Source organism: Ambystoma mexicanum, chromosome 1p, assembly GCF_040938575.1.
Source record: "Ambystoma mexicanum isolate Mex_15411 chromosome 1p, UKY_AmexF1_1, whole genome shotgun sequence".
Classification (NCBI taxonomy): domain Eukaryota; kingdom Metazoa; phylum Chordata; class Amphibia; order Caudata; family Ambystomatidae; genus Ambystoma; species Ambystoma mexicanum.
In genome coordinates, this window is record NC_090921.1 from 575749061 (window position 1) to 575768674 (window position 19614).

The 19614-nt window shown below is 47.7% G+C and overlaps 1 protein-coding gene across 2 annotated transcripts in view; it reads left to right on the forward strand.

Moving 5' to 3' along the window:
• DOT1L (DOT1 like histone lysine methyltransferase) overlaps positions 1 to 19614 on the forward strand; it is a 1510259-nt gene that overhangs the window by 58880 nt on the left and 1431765 nt on the right. For both annotated transcript variants that reach the window (XM_069649513.1, XM_069649515.1), the window contains exon 2: positions 2312 to 2355. In XM_069649513.1, coding sequence (XP_069505614.1) covers positions 2312 to 2355 — 44 coding nt within the window. The remainder of the gene's footprint in view (positions 1 to 2311; positions 2356 to 19614) is intronic.

Here is a 19614-nt window from a genome sequence, read left to right on the forward strand (position 1 = left end):
TGCCTTGCTTTTCCTTCTGGATCTCTTAGCAGCGTTTGACCTGGTGGACTACAAAGTGCTCTGTAACCACTTAGAATCAGCAGCGCACTTCTCGTCCAAAGCCATAGAATGGATCAAATAATTTAAGAGAACTGTGAGGGTCTTTTCTACCTCAGCTGCTGCAGACCCTGCTCCCATTACGTGTAGTGTTCCCCAGGGATCATGCGTCTCCCCTACCATGTAGAACATCTTATCCAAGCCCCTGTTTGATGATTTGGTCCTCCTAGGTGTCACCTACACTATGCAGATGACATCCAGATTATCATTCCACTTTCTGGGGATTACAAACAGGATTTGGCCTTGGTGAATAGGATATACCTCATCATCCAGGCATGGATGGCACACAGTCTATGCCTGAATGATGACAAAAACGGAACTCATACTGGGGACTGCACCTAACATCAAGAAACTTAGCCAAGACTACACTTCCTTTGTTATAGACGGCCACACAATCAAAGTTGCTGAAGAAGTAAAAACACCTCGATTCCAGCTGTATCCTGGCTAAACAAGTAGCATCATCCACAGCCCACACTTGCAAGCTGATCAGACCAGCAAAAACATACCTCTCCACAATCAGTTGCACCACTTTGGCAAGAGCACCTGTGCTGTCCAAACTGGATTACTGCAACGTTCTCTATTTGGGATCTAATAAATGCATTACTAAGAAAATTCAAATACTGCAAAATAACACCCTTAGAGGAGCTCTATGAATTTCCAAAAGAGAAAAAATATCAACTATTAGAAGACAATCCAACTGGCTCTCCACTGTTGACAAAATTAAACTTAAAACTGCATCCCTAACATTCAAATGCCTCAACAACCCTACAGCTAGCTACCCGATAGAGAGGTTCAAAAGAGGTTAACATCCAGACCCACTAGAGCAGCCTTTACAAACTGCCTATCAGTTCCTCCCCCCCCCCCTCCCTCAAAATGACTACAACCAGAGGGAATAGCTTCCCCGTCAAAATGGCCCAACTGTGGAACTCCCTCCCGCCCACTTTAAGGACTGAACAATCCTACCCACACTTTAGATTAAACATTATCCAGTGGCATACAGGAAACGATCTGTAGTTCCAGCATTACCTGCTAATTGACTTAGTAACCAAACTAGACCCTGTTCTTCAACTGTGAATCCATACTTGTAAATGTATATGTACTACGTGCTGTATTGTTGTATTGACCTGTATCTATGTAACCTTGTAACCCTAAAGTGTTCTTGTTCTTGCACCCTGATACCTTCGGGCCTCGCACGCGCTATAAATAACCATGGGTTAAAGTCCTGAATTGTAATGAGACATCCATACTTCCTTCGTTTATCCCAGCCTGACTGACGTATTAACTTTTCCGTTTGTATTGGAGGCCTCATGATTGCCGAACTCTTATATTCTGAGAGACAATAAACCTGACACTTGTAGCTATGTGAGCTCCACTGGTTGATGGCGGTCCTACGGGCATATGTGTAAAACTTGCTCTTGCCGGGGTGTCCCTATTTGGAACCCCTGTGAAGAATCCAGTATCTGTACTTAGTTCCTGTGACCGCAAAAGGGAGACGCGTTCACATAAATAACCATGGTTTGTGTGCAGCTGCAGAGTGAATGCCAGATCTGGGTCGATAATTAATTGTCTGGGGTCTTTGCTAGAATACATGCATAGATAAAAGCTCAGAAAGGTGTGGTGGAATGCTTGCATGTGGTTCCAGTGATTGGTTGACAGCCAAAGGTTTAAAAGGATTCACCCTCTTGTTCACACAGCTCCAGCATTCCCTGTGTTTGCGCCTGTGCTTTGTTGAACAGAAGTTTAACTTTGAGCCATACATTCCCCCCTCCCTTCCTGTTCATACAGCCAAAAACCATCCCCTCTGGCCTGGCAGGCATAAGGTGGCTGCAAGCCTATAGAATACTCTTCTAGTGAAAACCTTGCTGCTTGACCCTACACAGACCGAAGAGGCAGGGTTTTCAATCTGAGCTACCATACTGGACAGTCTGTGTAACATGCACATCATGGCCTTAACTTAGCAGTAGATAAAACATACTTTTATGAATATCCCTTTGTAGGAATTTGCTTACTTAATGTTGGGGTTCTTTGTATGTTAAAATGCTGCTCTCCTTTGTAGTTGACTGCTCCGCATTCACGACCAGAAGGTAGGGCAGGGAAAAATAGCTGTTCAGTGAAACTCGCACAATGAACGCAGAGCTGTGTGAAGCTATCCTAACACTGTGGTTTGACTTCCATGATATTGTAAACTTTAACCATATTTTTTCTTAATTTGTAGGATAAACATCATGATGCTGCTAATGAAATCATTGAAACTATTCGGTGAGTGTGCATTTCTCCATAGTTTTATATTAGGCACAACTAGAGCTTTGTGTTAATGTTTTTCAGAATGTATAGTAATACCACATAAGCTTCTGGGAAGATTCATGTAATATAGAAAGAGTAAGGCATTAACTTGGTTTGCTGTAAACTGTTGTTTGAGCCTCATTACTCTTAAATCTTTTCAGCTATATTACACTTTCTTTTGAGGGCTGGATTTGTGACCATCCTTCTTTGAGCCGTTGCTGCTGAATGTTTGAAACTAAAACAGTGATTTCTTTGCTACTAACTTCTCTGCCTATAGTTTCTACTAGTGCATTCCTCCAAGATTTTCAGGTAGAATTCAGACCATTGTGGGGGTGCCAGCTGTTCTATATTGTGTGGAATATCTGGAAGGGAAGGAGTGTTTGTAGAAGTTGCCTGGCTAATAGATTGGAGGCAATATGTCGATGGTGAGCTGCATTTATTGTTTCCGAGGTAGTTGACCTAGTTCATAATCCGCAAAAGCAGATTTGTCCCTCAATGCAACAAAAGCTTTTGACCGGGTGGAGTGTGGTTCCCTCTGGTCCTGCAAAATCAGGAGTTTGGCAAAGTAACGAGAAATGCAGTTATGGCCATCTATTGCTCCGCTATACTTGGGTATGGCCGAATAGTCATCGATCACAGACCTTTGAATTTCAAGGGTGGGTTGGGGGGAGGAGGGGCAGACAAGTTTGCCCTTTATCACTGCTACTCTTTGCCATGATATTCTAGTGTTCTGCACAGCAAATTGGGGACAGGCCAGAGATGGTTGGGATTCGGTATAGGGATAGGGTGTATAGGATCTTTTTATTAACAGATGACCTACTGTTCTCCCTGTCTAAGCCTGACGCCTCCCTTTCACCACTGCAGAATATCCTTTCTGAAATTGGAAAAAGTTTCGGGCTTCAAAGTGAATGTATGGAAATCCAAAATGCTAGATGTCAGCTAGCCCAGACCATGTTGGTGGGGGAGTGGGGGTGGGTTTGAGTAAACTGTTACACAGTTGGCGGGGGGGGGGGAGGTTTGGGTCAAATTTGTGACCATGAAATAACTGGGAATTCACATCTCTGCTAAACTGGAAGATCTTTACAAGGTCAGCACCCTTCAGTCTTTGCTAAAGTTAGAGATTATGTGCAGTCCTTGAAATACTAATATCCTGGCTGGGTAGATGAAACCCAGTCTCAGTTTTCCAAAGTGTACCGTAGCCTAGTGTTGGGGAGATTTATCATTTTTACGCTTCATCCCCACTCCTAGTGAGACCCCAAGCAACCTTTGCTGGACTGGAGCCTTTTTCCTCTCATTCATTCTTGTAGGTTCTGTCTTTTGGAACACTATTCTTTGTATTTTTGCTGTCCTATGGAGTCTATTAAAGACATATGTATTTTACTATTGCAGCACACGGCTCCTTGGGGGCAGTGTGGCTGATGATCGTTTGGGTCCTCCTTTGAGATTCTTTTCTTTATGCTAGAGTAACTACAGGTCGAATGGATTGTGTCCTCCCATGTATTACTCATCTTAGATATATCGTTACCTTCAGCTTTGCTGCTTCGGAAAAAGAAATTCTCCACCAGAGGGTGCTCTGCTAGAGGCTGCGGTGTCGATGTCCCTCAGCGGTATCCGTTGACGTCCTCTGTCGTATAAATGGCTCGAGCTGCGCCTGCGCGTTTTTTCCGATAGCTTTCGCTTCGTATAAAAAAAAAAACAGCGTGGTCTTGTTGAAATGTCTTAGTCATCGAACCCTTCCACGCCTAAAACTGGCTTAAAAAAATGTCAGAAATGTGGGACGATGTCGATAACTGATCCCCATCGAAATTGCCTCTGGTGCTTGGATCTCGACCATCGGATAGACTAGTGCGGTTCCGGTCATGCGATGACCAACAAAGCTCTCAGGGAACAGAGGTAAACTAGCGGTGGGGGAGGAATCCTCGAAGTCTTCTTTGAGAAGAAAAAAAGGCTTGACTGAGTCTAGTGAAAGACGTCACAAATCGAAGAAATCAAGGTCGTGCAGTAGATTTAGGAAGTAGTCTTCCTCTTCAAAAAAGGTGAAGAAAAGGAGACCCTGTCTCCCTCTTTGACGTCTTCAGAAGATTATCACCGGCCCTTCTAAATATGGTTTCCCGAAAGTGGGATGCCTTCAGAGCCTCAATGATGATCTTTGAGAATGCGGCCCAGACCCCCTCAAAGAAGTCTAGTGAAGGTCATGTCCCTGCTCATACTAAAAGTGACAGGGAAAGATCTAATACAAAAAGATCGGATGAAAAATCGTTGAGGGCGTCGTCGAGGGGAAGCCCCCCGTCCCCCCGACGCCTCACAAACGCCTACCATGGCGGCGGATACTCATCTGCCATTAAAATAGTAATCGAAAGCTTCCTCAAAGCCTCTGTCTAAGGCGACAGTCCAAGGCGTCGACAGGCCACTCAAACACTCTTAAATCGAGTAATCCTTCAAGGGTTCCTGTGACGGTGTCGATAGCTCCTTCAATATCGAAGGCTTCTTCGACTGTATCGAAGCCGGTACCGATAATGTCGACGCCCTTGTTCACTTCTTCGTTAATTTCTATTCCTAAATCGACATCTGTGTCGAAGGCAAAGTCTGCCACCGTAGACTATTTTTCATCCTGAGAATAGACATGATTTTTTCAAATCCATGTCCTCCATTTATGAGGAAAGATCCTCCGAGGAGGAGGATGTTTCACCGGCTGGTGTAAAGTTTGGAACAAGGGAAGTTCCTGAGGAGTTGATTGACCCTCAATCAAAAATGGCAGACCTATACGAGTGCTTACAAGACAGCAAATGGTCTGGACACATCTCCAGCGTATGAATTTGAAAAACCTGACCCTGCTGATCATGCAGATGCAGGGTACTGGAGATTAATGTATGGGATGGAACAGAAATTCCCCTACTTGCCAAGAGAATGACATGAGACCTCTTTTCGGGGGGACCTCAACAGGACCCCATACTTCCTTTTCACATAGCTTTGCAAAGGAAGGTGATGACTGCATGGGGAAAACCCTGAGTCGGCTCCTGCAGTTAATAAGAAATTCACATCTAAATACAGGCCCTCTTCTTCACACCCTGAATATTTAAGGAAGCACCCATCACATGAAAGTCTAGTGGTCCAGGTGGCCACGTCTACTAGTAATGCAGCATACCCTATAATTCCCTGAGACGGGGATGATGAAAAAGTTGACGCATGGTCCCATAAGATTTTTTTCTTCGTGGAGCATGGCATTGAAATCTACTAATGTAACTTGCACCCTTGCAAGATTTACATACACCCTGTGGGCCTGTACGACGGCGGAAGCTTGGCATATCCCTGATGGTGAGGAACAGGAAGGTTTCCTAGCCATAGTAAGGGATGGAAAGGAGGCTATGGGGGAATGCCACCAATCAGTTTTGGACACTGCTGACAGCATCAGTAGGTCCATGGCATCTAGTACTGTGCTACGCAAATTTGCATGGCTGAGAGTCAGGTTTTGCACCGGATGTACAGGCCAGACTTCTCAATATGCTGTTTGACAGCTTAAGGTTGTTGCAAGGCGGATGAAAGTTTGGAGAAGCTGCAGACCTCTAAAGTGGCAGCAAAGTCGCTTAGTGCTGCAATACAACCACCTCAGCAACGCCCCTTCACAGGTTCCTCTTCCTGGAGGGGTCGTCCCTTTCGATTTTAGTCCTCATTTGGGAAAGGAAGGGGACAGGCCAGTCAAAGAGGACAAAGGAAATTTCCTCGGGGGCGAGGAAAAGGTGCTAGATATGCCCCAGCAGCGGCAACTGTCCAATCAGTCACTGCTGCCGCAAAGCCACTCTGAGGTTTTGACCCATAAAAACCCTGGTGGGAGGCAGGATCTCTCAGCATCTGGAAGAATGGTGGGGCATTACTTCAGATGCTTGGGCACTGGAAACAGTATGCCAAGGTTACTGCCTTCCCTTTTAGAATAAACCTCAATCACCCTCCGGGATACAACTCTGCCAAAATTCCAGACCCGCTCTTGTTGCAGGAAATCTTAATCCTGCTAGAGAAAGGTGCAATAGAACATGTACCTGTAGTGGAGAGGAACAAGGGTTGGTATTCCCCTTACTTTCTAATCCCAAAGAAGGACGGAGGGTTGAGACCCATCTTGGATTTAAGAAACTTAAACAAGTTCCTCAAGACGGACAAGTTCAAAATGGTTACCCTTTCTCAGATCCTTCAGGCTCTACAACTCCAAGACTGGCTGGTATCATTTGACCTTCAGGATGCTTACTTTCATGTGCCAATCAATCCCAAGCACAGAAAGTACCTGAGGTTCGCGATTGGCAATCAGCCCCGAGAGTTTTTACCAAGCTGATGGCGGTAGTGGCAGCGAGTCTCAGGAGAGGGGGAATTCACGTTTACCCCTATCTGGACGATAGGTTAATAAGGGCACCTTCTCCCAAACAAGTCCAGGAACATCTAAGCAAGACCTGCCACTTTCCACACAGACTGGGCTTCTCTCTGAATTTCAAGAAGTCAAATATGATATCATCGCAGTAACTTCAATTTATCAGAGCAGTCCTGGATACTTTCTCGGGCAAAGCCTCGCCTTCCGAAGAGAGAGCTCACCACATTCTGCAGATGGTAACAAAGTTCCAAAATACTAAGTGTCTGCCGGCCTTCGATTTTCTAAGGTTGCTCGGACTTATGGCATCCTGCATTTTTCTGGTGCCAAAGGCCAGATTGAGGATGAGATCCCTACAGTGGGCCCTCAGGACTCAATGGTCCCAATTTTCAGGGGAAATGTCAGATCTCATCCAGAGTGGCACGAGATCTTCGATGGTGGACTTGCAACGAACATATCCTCAATGGAGAATCTTTTTTTCAACCATGTCCTGAGTTAACGATAGTGACGGATGCCTCACTCAGAGTGGGGAGCCCACACCAACGATCTGACAATCGGCGGTCGTTGGTCTCCATCAAAGTCCAAACTACTCATCAACCTGTTGTAGCAGAGGGCAATCTAACGCTGAAAGCCTTTCTGCCCTCTGTACAGGGAAAGAATGTCCTGATAATGACAGACAACACAGTGGCCATGTACTACCTAAACAAGAGCGGAGGCGTACAATCACTACCACTACAGAGAGGCAATGCAGCTCTAGTTCTGGGCAATACAGGAAGGAATCTTTGTGACAGCAATTCACATAGCCGGAGAGCAGAACACGGCGGCGGACGCTCTGAGCAGGCAGAGCACAGTATCCCACAAATGGGAACTAGCTCAGGAAGTCCTTCAAGAGATCTTCACCCTTTGGGGAACCCCTCAAGTGGATCTGTTTGCGACCAGGGTCAACAGGAAGTGCAGTCAGTACTGCTCAAGGGAATTTCCCCCAAGAGGAGCTCTAGGAGATGTTTTCGTGGTGGACTGGGAATTTCCACTTCTGTATGAGTTTCCTCCAGTCTCTGTGATTCCTCAAGTAATCGTGAGGATAGAAAAGTTCAGGAAAACCATGATCCCAATTGCTCCGGATTGGGCCAGGAGAACATGGTACCTGGACCTTCTGGACATGTTCATCTGCCCTCCAATACGTCTTCCACAAAGAGAGGATCTTCTTTCCCCAGTGGAAGGTCGGGTTCTCCATCCAGAGGTGAAGACACTCCGCCTTCATGGATGCTTTCTGAGAGGCTGAGATACAAGGATTGGGACCTTCCATGTGGCGTAATGGATATTTTGCTTTCAGCCAGAAGGGCAGCTACTAAATCTCTATACCGGTGTCGTTGGAACACGTTGGCGTCATGATGCCTGCTCCCGGGGAGCCGTTTCAAGCCCTGCGTCCCCGAAAGCGGTCATCCAGTCCCCAAGGAAGGACCCAGCAACCCCATATAGGGGCCCTTTGGACAGTGTCCTGGCGCTTATGGCACCAGGCTCATAAAAGACGTGAGTCCTGGAGCCATAGGCGCCAGGCTCATTAAGGGAGTGCTTGGGTGCACTTACCTGATGCAGACCATGCTGCAGGATCCCGGCCTCCTTGAGGCCTGAAAGGAACTACTTTACCTGTGGGACTAATTTACCATCCGGGTGTGGTCGGGGAAGGATACATACCTGATTGGAGGAAGGATACATACCTGGAACTTCTTCCAAGGCGATTTAAACCCTACCCGAACAGCCACACATGCTTCGCGTTGTTCTGCATCTAGCAGCTGGACGCTCACCGTGTCTGATCCTGACTTCTGCCACGCCTGCCAGCATCCTGGATCACCTGCAAAGGAAAGAGAAGAAGAGAACAGAAGAAGGAAAAGTCCTTACCTGCTAAATCCGCATCCCGGAGACATCTCGCCGACAATCCTGAAAAGGAAAACTTTTATTTGAAAGCTCATCGCGTCGATCGCTGCAGCGCCGCATTCCGCTCACCTTTACAGGGCGCCTCCATGTTCAGCAGCGATCATCCGGATTCGCAGTCACGCCCCAGCGCCTAGGGAGAAAAAGACCAGAGCAAAAGGTGAGAGAGAGAAGGGAATAAGGAAAGCTAAATCTCCATGTTAAGACTTACCTGTTGATTCATTCCCTCTTCATTTCGGGTCCGCGCCGCATCCTGGCATTTCCGGCCCCGGCCCCTAAGGGGAAAAAGAGACATCAGCGTTAATGAGCGAATGAAAAGACATCACCAAAAAACGCTCATTAAAGACTTACCTGATTTCTACAAGGATTTCACCTCTCTCGGGTCGGTGCCTGTTCCCCGGCATTCCGTACCCCTTCCCCTATGGGGAAAAAGACACTAGCATTAGTACATTAATGCATGGACACAAGAGGAACCTCTTATCAAAAAACTTACCTGGAAGCCAAGCAAGTTTGGTTCTCACCAATCCGAAAATCCAGTGAAGTAACTGGATACCAACGCGCCCCTGCATCAAAAGCAGGATGGAGAGCTCGTCCTTCCAGACCCTAAGGTGAGACGCTACGAGGAATCGCAGAAGGGTTTCGAGGAGGTTGAGAGGGGAAAGTGGGAGGCCGATTGCATTACCCCGCAGACAGTTAATCCCCTATTTTCGCCTACAGAAGGATACTTCCGCGAGCCAGACAAGCCAGATTTGGGGGCCCGGTCCAGTCAGTCTTCCGAACCCTGCGCATCAACTTAGAAGAGGTCACAGCAGCGCGAACCAGGCCAGCGGCTCCGTGGGAGTCAGGTGAGCGTAACAGTTGGTGCCGGGATAAGAATGTGGACCCTTTTCAATGCAATATCCATACAAGATTTTCTTTTAGATTTGGCCAATTCGGGACTCCAAGTTGGCACGATAAAAGGTTATTTGGCTGCGATATCCATTTTTAAGCGCTCCTCGGAGGAGGAATCTTATTTCAAGATACCCTTAATTGTACAGTTCTTAAAAGGGCTTATTAATGTTTCCTCCAATACCCTTTCCAGTACCTGTGTGAGATCGAAATGTAGTGTTGAAATTCCTCACATGTATTCCATTTGAGCCTTTGCATTCTTGTTGTTAAGGCTCCTTACTCTAAAAACAATACTGCTATTGGCAATTACTTCAGCTCGCAGGGTGAGTGAGTTGCAGGCGCTCTCTAGCAACCCTCCTCACACCATTTTTCACAAAGATGCATTTGTTTTTAAGTTCAAACCCTCTTTTCCACCAAAAATGATCTGTTTTTCACCTGTCACAAAAGATAACACTGCCTGCCTTTTTATCCTCCACTTCACGCAAGTAAGGAGGAAGAACGATTATACAGATTGGACGCAAAGAGGGCTCTTAGTTTTTATATATCGAGATTGGCTAATTTTCGACAGTGTGACCAACTTTTTGTGGTATATACTGGCTGCAAATTAGGGCTGGCAGTGACAAAACAAACATTGTCCAGATGGGTCATTTTAGCTATAACTAAATGTTATAGATTGGCTGGGAAAGATCCCCCAGATGGGCTGAGGGCTCATTCAACCAGGGGCATGGCAACAGCTCTTCAGAGAGGTGTCCCGATGCAAGATATTTGCGTAGCAGCCACCTGGTCATAATTCATACATTTGTAAAGCACGACTCGCTAGATTCGACTTCTTCACAGGGGGGTCTCTTTGCAAAATCAGTGCTTCATACTGTACATGATTAATATTTCTGGTACTCCCTCCTCCAATTCATACTGCTTTGGGAGTCTAAGATGAGGAATACATGGGAGGACACAATCCATTTGAAGAACAAGTTACTTACCAACTGTAACATTCTTTCAACTGAATGTTCCTCCCACATATTCCTCATTGACCCTTCCAGCCTACCCCACAGTACAGTTTACGTGTTTTCAATCAAGGTTCCTTGAGAGCTTTTGGTCAAAGGGACACGCCTTAATTACTAATCATTGCCTACAATATACGGAAGAACAGAACTGAGGCCAACGGGTGCAGCTCGAGCCATTTATACAACAGATGATGTCAACGCTCGACGGATACCGCTTAGGGGCGTTGATGCTGTGGCCTCGAGCAGAGCGCTCTCTGGTGGAGAAATGTATTTTTGTTCCAAAACAGCAAAGCTGAAGGTAAGCATATATCTGAGATCAGGAATACGTGGGAGGAACATCCAGTCGAAAGAACATTAGTTGGTCAGTAACTTGTTCTTAAGAATACTTAGTATCTCTCCTAAAACTTTATAGTCTGAGATTGGCACACACCACCTTATGTGGAGTGCCAAAGGGATACCTAGTATCCCCCTTCTCTTTGTTCCTCTGAAATTTTAGTCACATAGACAATCTCCTAGTTATGGCTGGTGGCAGTGGACGTGTCCTACCTACTATGGTGTGATTTTTCTACTGCAGGCTATGTCCATAGCCTCGGTAGTGCACAATAGTGGCACCCAAGTATTAACTTGGGGTCTCCTTTCTTTTTTCACCATGGTTGTCCTTTGTCAGCCCTTCTACCATTTTGGTAGGTGGAGTGTGTGTGTGTGTTTCTTGCCTTTGGCGGGAACTCTAGGGTGTTCCTGCATGCCCAGACATTCTGGAGACTTAGGCAGGAAGTGGGGGAGGAGTTTTCCATCCCTCAGTCCTTTGTCTGCCAGAATGCCTGAATGGGACCACCTCCCACTGGGGGTCTGGCTGTCCTGATTGGACAGTCAAACACCACTTTCTGTAAACTACTGAGGAAGATTGCAAAGGAGTGAGTGCTGGAACTGGATAAAAGGCAAGGCTCTTGGAGTGAAAAGCAAGTTGACCACTAGAAGCTGAAGTAACCGAAGATGACCAGAGATGCCTGCAGACACTTTGCAATACTGTGAAGCGTCCACTGCTGTCCTGCCCCAATTTTCTGTATGACAGAGGATCTTCGAAGTGGATCCCTTCCTTTTGATTTGTGGGAACAACCAGTCCCAAGACTGACTAACTTTTTGATGTGAGCCAACTCGGAGGTCATGTGAGTTTCCAGAGCTGCAGAAACCCAATACCAGGAGACCTGATGACCATTTAGAGTGCATCGTCGTGGAAAGCCGAATTTGTCCAAGTCTTTGCTGAGCCCTCAAGGACACTGCAGAGTCACAATCCAATTCGTCCAGACCCCCTCAGCAGTGTGGGGGGACTGCAGGAACCAAAGAAGATTGACCTGGCCAATCGTGTCCTTTGATGGTGCTGCAGAAAAGGCACCAAAATCGCAGCATGACCCGAGAAGTTGATGAAAGCTGTGCTAGAGGTATTCCCTCGAGACTGCTGAGAGAATTAGTCCATTGGTCTGCTTTTTGTCATCAGACCAAGGAATCCAGAGGTCTGGTCCAGAGCTGCAACATCGCGGAGCATCCAGCAGAAATGTTTCTTAAAACCTAGGGTACCGTTGGGAAGGGGGGGAGGGTACTGCTTACCTTATTCCAGAAAGTCGCCCCAGAGCGTTGGAGTGCAAGTAGAGGTGTACATGGCAACCCCCCTCTTACTTTCAACTCAAGCCGATGCATGTGTCCTTTTAGCAAGTCCTTTAGGGGTCTCCAACGTTGGTTAGGCCTTCTTGTTTTTTCCTTCCTACAGATTTGAAAGTATCCCCAGGAACTTTTGACTTCTGCTGCTTTTCAAGACTTTAACCCTTTCTGAACTACCTTTTAGCTAGGGTTGCGTTTTGGACTTTGCTGTGGAGGGAAATTGCCTCTAAAACCTGAAGCTCTATTCGGATAACACTAACCAACTATTTTCCTTCCCGCAAATCACTATCTTGTATGTGTATGCTGACTAAATGCCATTACCGTATTACTTTGTGGGTGCGTGTTATCGGTAGACCTGTCAAACTGCTGTGACAATTGTGCGATTTCAGCAACTACCAACTAAGAAGTGGCCTTTTGAAAGTATTGTACAGTATACCTATGTGTTGGTTTATTTTAAAGTATTTAATAGTAACGCTTGTGTATATATAATGTATGTATACGTTCCTTTGTGTATTACTAATTGGGTTCAGTGTACGAACTACAGCTCACCTCTTCATCTTAAAGGGATACTTCACTCTAAAATTTTATGAAAAATATTCTCCAGCATTGGATCTTTCATGGATTCACATGATTAGAATATTCCCCGTCGTCAGACTGGGACCCCTCGGTACACATATATAGCCTTTTCCAATAGGAAAACTTCCGACACTTTTGTGTCCTATCTACGTCCTTTTAGGACCTGCCTACGCATGCTCCGTAGGCCGTCCCCGTAGAAGAGGCCCGCCCCCGCGGTTCCCCTTCAGATTTCAACCGTCTCCAAAGTAGTGGGATCTCTTCGCGTTCCGTCTTACTATTTTGTACAAGGTTGCATTACTGGAATTTGAGTACAGAAAATGTCCTCCGTGTCAGGAAAAGCGCTGTTCCGCCCATGCGCGACGTGCGGCTTGAAAAAAGTTTACGAGGGGGACGGACATATGGATTGTATATATTGCCTCCACCCTCATCATTCGGCGGATAACTGCGACGTATGCAAAGGGTTTTCTCAAAAAACCCTCATAGACCGCAGTCGATGACTGGTGGCATGGCTGAATGATGGAGCGGGGGCACACCCCCCTTCGGAGGTAGGCTCCACACAATCGGCAAAAACATCACGCCGTGCTACCTCGTCGGAACCACCGGCGAAGAAATCTCAACCGACGGAAAAAGAGTCGTCTGGAAGTCACTCAACTAGAGACTCCTCGTCAAAGAAATCATCTTCATCAAAGGAAAGGAAATCCTCCTCGGGCGATCATCATAGATCGACCACGAGTCGAGTAAAAGCAAGCCAAGTGTGGAAAAGGCGGGACCGCCAAAACCACCTGCTAAGTCACCGTCGTCGACAGCGGCCCAGTCATCGGCCTCCACCCTGCCACAGGTGGCATCCACCGTCCCACCGACAACTACGTCGACGATGGCCTCGTCGACGGGGGTTCTGCAGGAGGCCTGGAGGCCTGAAGTTTTTGATCCTATCCCCCCGGATACTTTACTACAAGAATAGGCTGTGTTGCTGTCCTCGGAGGACGAGAATGAGAGAATAGCTGGCCCAGCAGACCTAGGGCTACGAGTGTCTGACAAGTCGTCGACGAGGGGATCCGTTATACCGGTATCTGCCCTTCTTCTCAATCCTCAATCTGTTTTGTCGTTGGAAATTCTGTCCACGCTTCAATCGTTGTTAGTCGTTGGACCAGAGACTTCCTCAGGCAAACCTGCCACAGTCACCTGTCGACGAGCCGGGCCCGTCCCGTCAACCAACGCACCTACGCATGCCAATCTCACCACTGGCACAAGAGGAAGGTGAGCTGCCAGATTCGGAGTCTGACAGGGGAGCCATGTCGGATATCTCATCATCCCCCTCCAGGGATCCAACCTGGGAGTCAGAGGTGGAGTTGGAAACCCCTAGAAGCCCAGCTCACCCGTCCCCTCCGGACGACATTGCGTCATTCCATTCTATGATGGAGAAGGCATGCAAAGAATTTGGTTTGTCCCAGGAAGAACAGAAAAAGGACTGTTTTTTTGTTCGACCACATGGGTAAGAGAAGGAGGTCTGTGTTCTCGATACCAATACTAGACCATGTATGGAAGGAGGGGTTGCAGACAATGCGTCACCCGTTTTCAGAGCCGGCAGTGAAAGGACGCCTGGAAAAAAAAGTTTAAGGCTCCAGAGTCTACCCCCAAGTGTTTATCCTCCCAACCAACGCCAGACTCGGTGGTGTCGGCGGCAGCGGCGAGGAAGGCAAGGCCCAGCACAAGTGCACGACGACTCCTGAGAACGAAGCGAGACGCCAAGATGCCTTTGGCAAAAAAGTGCTATCTGTGGGAGCGACCACAGTAAAGGCCGCAAACTCTCTGGCAATTGTTGCCAGATACGATAGGGAGATGTGGCACAGGCTAGCTCCGTTGCTTGATCATCTTCCGGAAGAGCATAGGAAGGCAGCGATGTTACTCGTCCGAGAAGGTGAGGAAGCCTCAAATCACGCAATAAACATCGCGGTGGACCTCGCTGAGTCAGGCTTCAAGCAAGTCAATAATGGGGTCGTATTACGTCGACAGTCATGGCTGAAGTGTACCTACTTCAGGCCAGAAGTACAATACAAAGTTTTAGATATGCCCTTTGAGGGAGACCTTCTTTTCGGTGAGAAGGTGGACGAAGCCCTAAAGGGAATGAAAGAGGACTCGGACACGGCACGTTCATTGGGTGCCCTCCAGAGTGGCAGAAACTACAAGTCTTTTCGTCCCTTTAGAGGGGCTTCAGGTAATTCAAGATTCTCTTCATCTGGAGACAGAGCCTTTGGCAGATCTGCTTACCCCTCCCAGGGATACAGATGTGCCTCCCAAACGGCAAACCGTCGCCGGAACTTCCAGACTTCCAGAAAAAGACCATCATATCCGTCGTCATCGAGATACAAGCAAAATAAAGATCAGCAGTGACATACAACACACCGTTCTGGGGGGAAGAGTTTCAGCATATGTCGACGAATCGGAACGAATAACGACGGATCAATGGGTGCTGGATACTATAAGAAACGGACACTCTCTACAATTCAAACACAGCCCTCCGCAAATTCCACCTGCGTTCACCGGTCATTCCCATCTGAAGATACTGCAACAAGAGGTAACACTCATGTTAGCAAAGGGCGTGATAGAATTAGTTCCAACATCACAGAGAGGTCAAGGAGTCTACTCAAGATGTTTCGTCGTAAAAAAGCCGAACGGCAAATGGCGTCCCATTTTAGACTTACGCGATCTCAACAAATCTTTGAAGAGCCTAAAATTCAAGATGCTCACTCTGCATGAAGTGATCCGCGCCGTTGAAGGGGGGATTTTCTAGCGTCCCTGGATTTACAGGACGTGTATTTCCATATTCCAATGTGTCGGAAACACAGGAAATTCCTAAGATTTGTAATAGGGCGGACTCACTACCAATTCACGGTTCTTCCTTTTGGGCTGAAGACCTCCCCCAGAAAGCTCACGAAATGCCTGGCTCCAGTAGCGGCCTGGCTAAGGAAGCAAGGCCACCATGTATACCCATACCTCGACGACTGGCTGGTAAGGGGATCCTCCCCAGCGTCGACCAACACAAGTATACAAGCCACCATGCAGCTTCTACAACAGCTGGGATTCGCCATAAACTTCGAAAAATCCTCTCTGCAGCCATCGAGATCGCTGGTATTCCTGGGGGCACAGTTCGAGACCCAGTTAGGGCTAGTGAAACCTTCTCTCGACAGAACAGACTCAATCAACAAGCATGCCGACTACGGCGAAACACCAAGATCTCAGTGAGAAAATACGTTTCGGTCCTAGGGGCCATGGCATCATGCATCCATCTGGTGGAAAACTGTCGCCTATTCATGAGGCCAGTCCAGGAATTCCTCGCGGACCGATGGACGCAGGCTCAAGGATCGTGGTCATACAAGATAACCATCGACGATGACAAGCTGCTTCGGACCCTTCAGTGGTGGCAGAGTTTCCACAATCTGAACAACGGCGTACCCCTATAGGAGCCGGAGTTTCAGCGAACCATAGTCACGGATGCGTCCCTAACCGGATGGGGAGCTCACATGGGTGCTCTCCAAACGCAGGGTCGCTGGTCTCCAACGGAGTCACTCCTACACATAAACGTGTTAGAACTCAGAGCAGTACGATGGGCCTTGAAGGCATTCCTACCACACATCAAGGGCTCGCGAGTACTAATACTCACCGACAATACAACGGCCATGTTTTATCTGAGGAAACAAGGAGGGACGCGATCAAGAACTCTTTACATAGAAGCCCAGAAAACATGGCATTGGGCATTAAAGCACAAAATTTCCATCGTGGCTCATCACCTTCCAGGTGTGAGGAACTCCCAAGCAGACTCCCTCAGCAGAAGCATGGCCCAGATACACGAGTGGGAAATGGACACAGTTCACCTGATGAAAGTGTTCGAGAAATGGGGTCACCCCCCTCTGGATGCCTTCGCGACCAAAGACAACAAGAAATGCGGGCAATTCGCAAGCAGATGGCCTCAAGAGGGCTACAGGGGGGAGGCATTCTCCTTCCCATGGACGGACATGTTCCTCTATGCTTTTCCCCCGTTCCCCCTCATATGGAGGACAATACAGTGGATACGCAGATACAATTGCTGGGTAATTCTAGTGACACCATACTGGCCAAGGCAACCGTGGTTCTCCGACCTGCTTCACCTGTCGCTGGAACATCCCATAGGGTTTCCGAAAGCCCCGAACCTACTATCCCGGGACAAAGGCACGGTGTGGCATCACGACCCGGACAGTCTCAACCTTACAGCCTGGCTCCTGACTTTTCGGAGTTCGGTGCTTTAGACGTTTCGGAGGATTGTCAAAAAATTCTGCAAGTGGCTAGAGCCCCTTCTACAAACAAATCCTACTCCTATAAGTGGCGGAGGTTCTGCGAATGGTGTAGGGGACAACAGGGCCTACAACCGTTGTCGGTAACGCCGGAACAAGTTCTACCTTACCTGCTCCTCTTGGTGGAGAGGGGATTATCCTTCGCATCGATAAAGGTGCACCTGGCGGCCATCTCGAGGTTCACAAGGAAAAGGCAGTCGCCTCCTCTATTTAGCGACAGACTTATAAAACACTTCATGGGGGGTTTATTTCGAGCTTTTCCCCCGGAAAAACGCTTCCCCCCGACTTGGAGTCTCAACACAGTGCTGGCAGGCTTAAAGAAACCGCCTTTTGAGCCTATGGCCACGTCCGACATAAAATTCATTTCGTGGAAGTTGGCATTCTTGATTGCTATCACATCAGCTAGAAGAATCTCGGAACTGCAAGCGCTGGTCGTAGACCCGCCATACCTAAGATTCTTTAAGGACAACGTAGTCCTGGCAACTAATCCTATGTTCGTCCCAAAAGTTCCGACAGTGTATCACAAACACTCGTCCATTGTTCTCCCTACTTTCTTCACCACATCATCATCGGCAGCAGAAAAAGCTCTTCATACCCTGGACGTTAAGAGGGCTCTGAAATTTTACCTACATCGTACACAGGAATTCAGGTCTACTAGACAACTGTTCGTCGCATATGGTCCGTCGACGAGAGGAAAAGCAATCTCTAAACAAGGATTGGCTCGATGGGTTTTGTCACTCTAAGGCCGGAAGGCCACTGCAAGGACATCCTAGAGCCCATTCTACAAGATCGATGTCCTCCTCAACAGCTTTATGGGCAGGAATTCCGTTGACGGACATATGGCAAGCTGCGGCATGGTCAGTGCCCCACACGTTTACCCGCCACTACTGCCTTGCCAGGCAGCATGCGGACGAGGTGCAGATGGGAAGAGCTGTCCTGCGCCATCTGTTTCAGTAAGGTAAGCTCCACGCTGTGGAGAATCTGTTGTCTACCTTTTAATGAAAGTTTATTTTAGGTGGGTAAGGTTATATGCGGTAACTTATTCCTACTGTACATATGCATTATGTATTATGGTGAGGGTATATTACATTACATTCTCACCGCCGTCTCAAGTGTTACTGCTATACAATCTATTCTAAGCATGTGAATCCATGAAAGATCCAATGCTGGAAAAGGGAATAGTTTCTTACCTGTAACTCCATTTCTCCAGCATTGGTATCTTTCATGGATTCACATGCGCCCGCCAACCTCCCCGGAATGTAATGTATTTAATTGATAAATTTAACCCTTCCTACTTTGGAGGGGCCGAAATCTGAAGGGGAACCGCGGGGGTGGGCCTCTTATACGGGGACGGCCTACGGAGCATGCGTAGGCGGGTCCTTCTGCCTTAGAGATGGGTTTTACACCATTTCAGAGGTCAGAGTACCCTGGACTATCTTCAATTTATGAAGAGGGGGAAGATTCTGACCAGGAAACATTTGGGTTACAGAGAACCACACTGCCTATTTCAGTGGATTTCACCTCTGAGGAAAGAAGGCTGAAGGACGTACAAGAGTCACTACATGAGGCAAGTGGGCTGGACACTTCCCCAGAAGTGGAATTTGTTAAGCCAGACCCAGGGGATTATGCCGAAACACCTTATAGAACCCTTATGGCAACAGGATGACCTAACAGACATATTAGACAAAGGTCTACAGGAGGACCCTGTGGTCCCCTTCCATGCAGCCTTACAAAGGAAAATTACATCTAATTGGGAAACTCCTGAAGTTATCCCTGCGGCCAATAAAAGATTGTCAGCCAAGTATAGGGTAGCGGCTGTTGACCCTGAATACTTATCAAAACACCCGACTCCAGAGAGCCTGGTGGTTCAAGCGGCAACTTCATCTAGCAGTAGGACCGCTTACCCTACTCTCCCACAGGATAGAGATGACAAGAGGTCTTCTCTGCTTGTAGTATGGCGTTGAAGTCCATCAACGCCACCTGTACGCTCGCCAGGTTCAGTCACACACTGTGGGAGTGTGCTCCATCAGCGGCTGACTGCATACCCGAAGGAGAGGAAAAGGAAGCCTTCCTTAACATTATTAAAGATGGCATGTGCGAAAACTGGCATTGATTCCGCTGACAGTATCAGCAGGGCCATGGCAGCAAGTGCAACAATCCGCAGGCATGCGTGGTTTGCGAAAGTCGGGCTTTGCTCCAGATGTACAGGCCAGACTTTTGAATATGCCCTTTGACGGCTCTTCACTATTCGGAAAAAAGGCTGATGACAGTCTAGAAAAGTTAGACTTCTAAAGCAGCAGCAAAATCTTTAGGAGCTGCTATCCGCCAAACTCCTTTTCGCCCTTCAGGAACCTCTGGGAGAGGAAAGTCCTTTCGCTATTATTCCGCATTCGGGAAAGGCAGAGGACAGCCGGCTCAAAGAGGCCAAAGGAGATCCACCCGAGGTGGCACGGGTCAAGAGTACTAAGGCCGCAGCAGCAGCAGCAGGTGCCTCTTTACC